A 9,236-nucleotide genomic window follows, 5' to 3' on the forward strand; every position below is an offset into this window, starting at 1 on the left:
CCACTTGTGCTTTTTCGATCATCAGCATTGCCTGCCCAATCTGCATCACTAAAACAAGCAAGATTAGAATTAGTATCTTTCGAGTACCAAATTCCATAATCAAAAGTGCTATTAACATATCGAATAATCCTTTTCACAGCTGATACATGAGATTCCATAGGATTACTTTGATATCTAGCACAAACTCCCACACTGTAACTAATATCAGGACGACTAGCAGTTAAATACAAAAGACTTCCAATCATGCTACGATAAAGTGTAGTATCTACCTTTACTCCATTCTCATCTTTTGTCAATTTCAATGTGGTTCTCATTGGAGTACTTACCTGCTTAGCCGATTCAAGACCAAATTTCTTGACAAGGTTCTTAGCATACTTACTTTGAGATACAAATGTACCTCCTTCCATTTGTCTCGCTTGAAGGCCCAAAAAGAAAGTAAGCTCACCAACCATGCTCATTTCAAATTCACTTTTCATTTGATCAACAAAAACTTGCACTTCATGGTTAGATGTAGAACCAAAAACTATATCATCAACATAAATTTGAGCAATGATAAAATCAGATTTTATATGCTTGATGAAAAGAGTTTTATCAACACTACCTCTTTGATAATCATGAGAAAGTAAAAATTGAGTTAACCTTTCATACCAAGCTCGAGGAGCTTGTTTCAGACCATACAAAGCTTTTTCAAGCTTGTACACATGGTCTGGAAATTGAGGATCTTCAAATCCTTTTGGTTGCTCAACATAAACTTCCTCATTCAAAATACCATTTAGGAAGGCAGATTTTACATCCATTTGAAACAATTTAATATTCAAGATACAAGCAATACACAAAAGTAAACGAATTGATTCTAATCTTGCAACAGGAGCAAAAGTTTCATCAAAATCAATACCTTCTACCTGTGTGTACCCTTGTGCTACCAAACGAGCCTTGTTTCTCACAATTGTACCGAACTCATCACTTTTATTTTTAAATAACCATTTTGTTCCAATTATATTTATACCTTTTGGTCTTCGGACTAAAATCCATACCTTGTTGCGAATAAATTGGTTTAGTTCCTCTTGCATTGCATTGAGCCATTCCTCAAAGGTCATGGCTTCCTTCACATTTTTCGGTTCATATTGAGAAACAAAACAAAGAAAGCTGATCAGATTAACATACCTTCTGCGAGTTACCATGCTTTCTTCAGGATTTCCAAGAATGAGATCTTTTGGATGATTCAATTTGACTCTGGTGCTCGGTTCTTTCTGAATAGAATCAGTGATGATGTTTGGATGAGTCAAGATAGACGGTTCTGGTTCTCCAGTCTCAGTTGCAGCAACAGATTCGTCATTTGCAGCATCAGAAATGGGTTCTCTTGCATCGGGATGCCTTTTCTTTGCTTCTGGAGGAGCGTCCATGAGACTATCTATCTTGGCTTCTGTGGAAAACTCTGAAAAATCTTTAAAATCATCAACAACCACATTAGCTAATTCCAAACAGTTTGAGTTCTCATGTTATAAACACGATAAGCTCTACTGTTTAAGGAATATCCAATAAACACACCAACATCACTTTTAGCATCAAATTTACCAATATGCTCACGATTTCTATAGACATAACACACACATCCAAAAACATGAAAATGACTTACATTGGGGCGCTTACCTTTCCAGATTTCATAAGATGTTTTTGAAGTACTGGACGAATAAACACTCTGTTTATTATATAGCAAGTTGTGTTAATAGCTTCAGCCCATACGCGCTTTGTCAACTTCTTGCTATTTAACATCACTCTTGCCATTTCCTGCAATGTTCGATTCTTCCTCTCAACAACTCCATTTTGTTGAGGAGTTTTGGGAGCTAAAAATTCATGAGTTATACCTGTAGACTTGCAAAAATCATCATACACAGAATTTTCAAACTCCTTACCATGATCACTTCGAATTCGAACAATTTTCCCAATATTACAACCTTTCTCAACTCTTAATCTCAAACAAAGAGTTTTAAAGGCATCAAAAGTGTCAGACTTTTCTCTTAAGAAATCTACCCAAGTAAAACGCGAGAAATCATCAACACAAACAAAGATATATCGTTTACCATTCAAACTTTCAACTTGGATTGGACCCATAAGATCCATGTGAAGCAATTCCAATACTTTTGAGGTATTGATATCAGACACAGGCTTGTGAGTGATTTTTAATTGCTTCCCAAGTTGACACGGTTCACACTTACCAACACTTTTCTTACCAAGCTTGGGAAGACCTCGAATAATACCTGCATTTGACAATTTTTTCAGGTTTTAATAATCAATGTGCCCAAGCTTGGCATGCCACAAATCTGTGGTGTTGTTGATAGCTGAATGACAAGTAAACACAGGGGTTAGAGTGTAACAGTTATCATTGGATCGAAATCCTTGCAAGATACATTCATTATCATCATTAAGAACATAGCAATGATCACTATCAAATGAAACAGTAAACCCTTGGTCACAAATTTGACTAATGCTAAGTAAATTAGCCCTCAGTCCTTCAACTAACATCACATTTTTCAGTCTAGATAACCCTTCAAAATTTAGAGTTCCCATACCAACAACTTTTCCAGATAAGCCATTACCAAAGATGACTTCTCCACATTGCATAGGCCGAATGTTAGTCAAAAAGTCCTTGTCACCTGTCATATGTCTAGAACAACCACTGTCAAAATACCACATTTGAGATGCAGCAGTTTTATCAGAAAAACCGAATTTAGACAATTCTTTTTCACCCATATTTGTTTCAAACCTTTATGTTTCTTTTGAGATTTTTCCAAATTATCAAAATAATTTGTTTTAAACAGATTTTTCAACGTGAAACATTTAGGTCTGATATGTCCTTTTCTACCACAAAAATGACAAGTGGGAACAAATCTTTTTACCTGAGATCTTACTCTTTTCAAAAATCCTGGAGATTTTGCCGCATCGAACACGGCTCTTTGCCGCAATAAGTCGTGAAATTTATTACTGACTGAGACTTTGTAGCCTCAGAGAGGTTCGTTGGAACACTAGATTTTACAAACTTCGTGACTCCAGAACTTTCCATTCCATTTGAACCAAGACCTGCGAAACCTCTTTGACCTGCATTCTGAGCTTTTTCAAAAATAGAAGATCCAGGGTTAAGCATTTGAACATTTTTCTTAAAATTTTCAAGTTCCTTTTTTAAGAGAGTGATTTTTTCATCTTTATCACAAACACTTGTCTCATACTCTTTTATTTTCAATTCACACAATTCAATTTGATGAGACAATTTTTTATTCAATTTATTCAACTCTCTATTTTCAGAAGCAACCTGAATCCATTTTTCATACATGACTTTGTATGATTCAGCAAGAGACTCTTCACAGATTTTAGACTCATCTGAATCTGATTCCTCATGATCGGTGGTATTATTCAGACATACCATTTTAGCTTTCACCTGTGTATCACACACCACATTAGTCATAACAGAGGTTAGGGCAGCATTTTCAGATTTATCTTCATCACTTTCGGTTTCATCATCACTCCACGTGACATTGAAACTTTTCTTATTCTTTTTCAAAGTGTTTGCACACTCAGCTTGAATATGTCCAAAACCTTCACATTCCCTGCACTGAATTTCCTTTTTGTTAGAGACAGATGGTTTAATAAAAGTATTACCTTTTGAACCTTTCGAAATGTTCTTTTTATTTCCCATCTTTTTTATATATTTCTGAAAATTCTTAGTTAATAAAGTAATCTCATCATCACATTCACTATCAGAATTTTCATTATTAGCTACTTTCAAAGCAATACTTTTACCTTTATCAGCAATGGATTTGGGTTTGTCCTTTTGTTTAATCTGTTGATTTAATTCAAAAGTACGTAAGGAACCCATCAATTCTTCCACCTTCATTGTGCTAAAATCTTTAGCTTCCTCCATTGCCAAAAGTTTAGTATCGAACCTTTCTGGAAGAACTCTAACAATTTTTCTCACAAGAACAGAATCATCAAGCTTTTCACCAAGAGCAAAATATTCATTAGCAATATCAGATAATTTTTCATAGAATTCAGTTAAGGTTTCCTTATCAGACATCCTAAGCTCATCAAATTTAGTTTGAAGCATGATAAATCTAGATCTTTTCACATCAGAAGTTCCCTCAAACTGGGTTTGAAGGATCTCCCAAGCTTCCTTAGCAGAAACACAAGATGATATAAGTTTAATGTAACCCTCACCTACACCGTTAAAGATAGCATGCAAGGCTTTGCTATTGTAGGCAGAAAGTTTATCATCTTCAATTGACCATTCCAGTTCAGATTTTATAGTAGTATTACCTGAAGAATCTGTCTCAACTGGAAGAGACCAACCTGATAGAACCATTCTCCAAGCTTTCTCATCTTGAGATTTGATGAAGGCCCTCATTCTAACTTTCCAATAAGGATAGTTAGAGTCATTAAGCAACGATGGTTTAGAAATAGAACTTCCTTCTGCAAAAAATGACATTTTAACACAAAAACGTTATAGGACCACACTAAGAGTTTAGTGTCCCGCTCTGATACCAATTGAAAAACCGAGTTTTTGCAAATGTCAGTTGTATATAAGAAAATATAAAAACTGTAAGCGTTTGCAGCAGCAGAAAGTAATTCTGCTACAGCAAAACAGAACAGGCAGAATATAGAATATTTGCAGAAAAATAAATAACTTGACACAAGAGATTTATACGTGGTATCAGTGTTCTCACGAACACTCCTAGTCCATGGGGCCACGCCCAGAGAATGAAATCAATTAATAAAGTATCAAAATTACAAAGACAATTGACTTAAACAAGTTTAGACTCCCTCTAAAGTATTGTCTCAATCCTTTGTAATCCGCTTTATGAATCTGACTTCTTGAAACACCTTCAAGCCCGAACTCCCTTCGTCTTTAAAGTGTGAGTGCTTACTTCCTCTCGAAGTAAGGCTTTAACAAGTCTTCTCCGAAGACCAAGTGCTTACTTCCTCCCGAAGTAAGGCTTTACCAAGTCTTCTCCCGAAGACCAATCTCTTATTCAGTCAAGTAGTTCTTCACAACCTCTAACACAGAGTAAGAACAGAAATAGACCAACTAGAACCTAGATGAACAACTAGGCTCTCACAAAACAAAGAAACACTCTTCTCTCAAAAAGATAAATGCAAAAAATGAATAATGGAAGAGTTAATTCGAATGGTTGCTCTCTAGGCTCTATTTATAGAACATAGAAACCAAAGAGGCAACCACAAGTTCGAATCAGCAGCTGTACAAAAACTTTCCTAAGAAAACACGATCTGCTACATCAGAATCGGATGCTGACGCAACAGATCACACCAGAATCGGGAAACTTGCTAAAATCGGGTCCGATCTTCTATCAATGCTTGACTCCTGCCAAAAACAGATTAGATATTCTGATTGTATCAAGATACAATCGAAATCAATAAGGAAAAGGCAATAATCAAAGTTTCCCTAAAAAAGACAACTTTCCAAAAGAGAATTCCTTCTCTTTTGAGAAGTTTTCAACAAAGTAAAGTTCAGCTGAAAGTGCAACTTTCCAAACAATGAAAAGAGCAACTACAATCCGAATTTATAAGGCAAGAAATCGAAGATGAATGCATAGCAATCTTACCATAAATAGAAAAATTATTTTGTCAACTAACTTGCCAAAAAAGAACTTTACATGGCTTAATTAATTTTGAGATAAAACATCAAATTTTTACTATAGTGTTCTCATTTTACTTTCTCAATCATATTTTCACATTGTAACCAAGGATAGTAATTCTAATTTCATAACTTTCTTTAAGGTTAATTTATATCTTTAGGAGGGCTTAAATTGAAAATTGTTCTCTTACTTCAGTGTATATAGTAAAAATTGCATTTGTTTGCCGCCCCTTTTGGTAATATACTATACTCTTATTATTTTGGGGGATTTGAAACTATTGATTATTTGATTCCATAAACAATTTCAATACAATGCCACCCACAAAAGACAAAAAGGAAGATAAGTCTTCCACTAGAAAACATTTCCTTAAACAACTTTATGAAAAAACACACTCTTCTCCTCTTTTGGTGCAGTTGTCGATTATGAGTAATGACTTTGTCCCTTTTTATTTGTTTGGACATTAAAATAGTGTTTAGTTTATTTATTTTTTTTTTTTTTAGTTATTTACGATCACATGTAAATTTTTAACAATTTTTAAACTTTTTACAATATCAAAAATAACATTCAAATATTTTATTATACAAATAACTATTTTTTTTATATGCGAAATAAATAATTTAAACTTTATTTCCAACACAATAAACTATTGATTTTTTTTTTAAAAAAAAAACTTACAGATAATCCTAAATAACTAAACGTACACGATCATGAAAAAAAAAATTGAACGATTTTTTTTTTTAAAAAATGCTTAAACAGATAAAAATGTATTGAAACATTCTTTAACCAGGGTGTACTGTAAATTTTTCCAATATTAAGGTATAAAATAACTAAAGCTACAAAATTATAATTTCTCAAGAAAAAGGAAGATGTAGTTAGGTTGGGCATGGATTTTTTAAGATTTTCTCAATTCAAATTCATTCATATGTATAAGCTTTTAAACCCTTTTTTGATCTTAGAAAAGGGGAGGGTGTGTAAGAATCATATGATATACCATGAAACCTAGAATCCCTCAACATGATAATTTCCATCATAATACAAAAAAAAGTTGTACAATAACAACAAATGAAGAGCAAACATGATAGATATTCACTAAAACATGGGTTGTGATCTGCATGTTGGGCAATACCACTTTCCCTTGAATCTTGTCTCCGGTGTCAGTCCAACACAAGCGTAATGAAACCATTCGCCTCCTTGGCACTGTCGACGAACAAAACATGACAATGATTATAAAAAACTCAAGCAGGAACAACAGTGCATTATCTGCTGTTAAATGCTGTTATGAATCAGAAGTTTCTTCATTTGAGTGACATTGAAAGGTAAGAAGAGAAATTGCAAGCCGATAAAAAGGAACGGAGACTCACATTTTCATTGTCACAAGCAATCATATCTCCAAAAGATACCTAAAGAAACGATATAATTGATTATGTTGGGTTAGTAGATTTAAAGTACTAGATAATTGGGCAAAAAGTTACATCGAAAAGACAATGCCAAGAGATGTGAACTATAAGTCAGAACCTGATGGCAAACACAGTAAGTAGGTTCATTAGGATCGATGGGTTGCTCTGCATCAACAGGAGTGGCGAAATCCTTCTTATGGCTTCCTGGAGGAGGCATGAGCTCAAAATCCCTATCACGATCTCGATCCCAATCTCTTTCTCTATAATCAAACCTCTTCGGTTGAGGTGTTCCATATTGTACATGCTTGCGTTTTTCAGCCTTTGGGACTAAAGGCATTGGGGGAAGAATAGCTGGCTCATCAGGTCCTATTTTTCCTTCTGATAGACGAAATCGAAAAGTGTAAATAAAACAAGCATTGGTCTTGCTTTGACATCCCAAAATGATAAAATGTAACAAGAAAAATGAGCAAGCATTTCGATGAAAACCAACTAAAAAGTATATCTATGCTGCTTTCCTATAACTGGTTATGATTGGAGTTAAAACAACCTGTGTATATAAGTGGACAAACGAACTTAGATAACTAGGCACTATGGCAAAGATGAATTGGAAACTGTTTCATCCTTTGGATTTAATGAGATTAATTTCAGCGTTCTTATGTCTTGAAATTAAAATAGTTAATACTTTCCTCATGATTGCAGAACATTGTATTAGATTTAAGATTAAAATATAGTTAAAAGTTGTACCTTGCTTTAGATCTTCTGCAAAATGGGTTAGATCCTCATCAAGTCGTTTCACATGACTATCTATCTGAACAAACATAATATAAATAAATTTCATAAGAAGGTTTTCTAAAAGGCAGGATACATTGATGCAAAACTTCAACTGAAGATCAGTGACACCAATATAGTTCTCAGTCATATGGCATTGGCAGTTCAAATTCAAATGATACTATTGGTATACCTTGTAATAACACAATAAAGAAGTAGGGAGATAGCATTAAGCATACAAATTGATATAGCTGAAATCAAACTCATGATAGACCATGACAACAAACCAAATTTTCTTCTTTAAACTATTAATCATTGCAACCGAAATGGTTAATACAATTACCGTTTCGATTGTTTTTCGAATGAAGAGAACTCCTTGTTCTCTAATTTGACATGTAAACTTTTCTCGATAGTGTTATAATCACAACCATATTAAGATAATTCAAACAGAAAGTAACTGAAAAATACCCTTTACCATATCAAATTCAATAAGCTTTAGCAAAATATAGCAAAAAAATTAGAAATAGTTAAGATAGAAAGAAAGACTGAGCATACCAGATCATAAGCTTGCTGAGCCAATAAAACCTTCTCAGTACAAAGATTCAATGCATTATCTTGATTAAGCTCAATATCCTTTCGCATTTTCTCAATGGTAGCATCATCATCTTCATTGTTGTTGCTATTATAATGATTATTATTATTATTATTATAATTGTTGTAATTGTTATTGTTATGATTCCCTTTCTTTGAGCTCTGTGAAGACAATCCCAAACAGTACTTGGTTTGCTGTTTCGTCTGGTTTATCATAGCTTCATCAATTCCATTAAAACCCTCATCATTGAGTAAAAATTGAAACTTTATATATACAAACATAAAGATTAAAGAAAGAGAGATATGGGTTGCGTACAGTGGGAGCGATCATCGAGTTCTCGAACGGTGTTGAGGAGTCTCTGAAGCTCAGCGGGCAAAGTGCTTGCGTCTTAGAGAGTAAGAGAAAAAAAAACGGAATGAGATAAATTGGGAAATGGGTAGAATGAAATTGAAAGAGTAAAATTGCTTACATTCCAAATAGTCATCAACGTAAACACCGGTTCGTGCAATCGCCATTAAAGGTGCTGAAATTGAGGTTTTGGTTTCCTAGGGCTTTTCTCTGTTCTTCCTTTGCGGATTCGAATAGAGAAAAAAACGTTGCAACGACGCCGTTTCATTCCAAGACCAAAGTCTTGGCCGTTAAAGACGTTTTTTTTTTTATTTATTTATTTATTTATTTTTTATTTAACAAAAAAAAAATGATAGTAGATTTGAGAAAAAAAACAATTATAAATTCTACAAAATGGGAAGCACCCAAATATTCCTATCTATTTTATTTTAGTATTTCAGAGATTTTTTAATCTAATTTTTCTTATAATTATGTACGCTGCAGTTA

At 33.8% G+C, this 9,236-nt stretch overlaps 1 protein-coding gene across 1 annotated transcript; it reads right to left on the bottom strand.

Annotated features, from left to right (window-relative positions):
• Positions 1-6,481: 6,481 nt before the first annotated feature.
• On the bottom strand, positions 6,482-9,035 carry LOC115721714 (PHD finger protein ING2). The gene is made up of 7 exons (XM_030650784.2): positions 8,872-9,035; positions 8,718-8,789; positions 8,366-8,619; positions 7,787-7,850; positions 7,161-7,420; positions 7,007-7,045; positions 6,482-6,842 (listed from the first exon to the last, which is right to left on the bottom strand). The coding sequence occupies exons 1-7, from the start codon at positions 8,915-8,917 to the stop codon at positions 6,735-6,737; spliced, it is 843 nt and encodes a 280-aa protein (XP_030506644.2). The 5' UTR covers positions 8,918-9,035; the 3' UTR covers positions 6,482-6,734.
• Between the last annotated feature and the right edge of the window lie 201 nt (positions 9,036-9,236).

This window comes from Cannabis sativa, chromosome 9 (assembly GCF_029168945.1).
Source record: "Cannabis sativa cultivar Pink pepper isolate KNU-18-1 chromosome 9, ASM2916894v1, whole genome shotgun sequence".
NCBI classification, from domain to species: Eukaryota; Viridiplantae; Streptophyta; class Magnoliopsida; order Rosales; family Cannabaceae; genus Cannabis; species Cannabis sativa.

What these genes read in the sequence shown, in the direction of transcription:
- LOC115721714 (XM_030650784.2), bottom strand. Translation starts at nt 8,917, where the DNA reads ATGGCGATTGCACGAACCGGTGTTTACGTTGATGACTATTTGGAAT. An exon ending in CTCAGCAAGCTTATGATCTG is followed by an intron (nt 7,851 to 8,365) that starts GTATGCTCAGTC and finishes ATGTTTGTTCAG; the next exon opens with ATAGATAGTCATGTGAAACG. An exon ending in CTTACTGTGTTTGCCATCAG is followed by an intron (nt 7,046 to 7,160) that starts GTTCTGACTTAT and finishes TCGTTTCTTTAG; the next exon opens with GTATCTTTTGGAGATATGAT.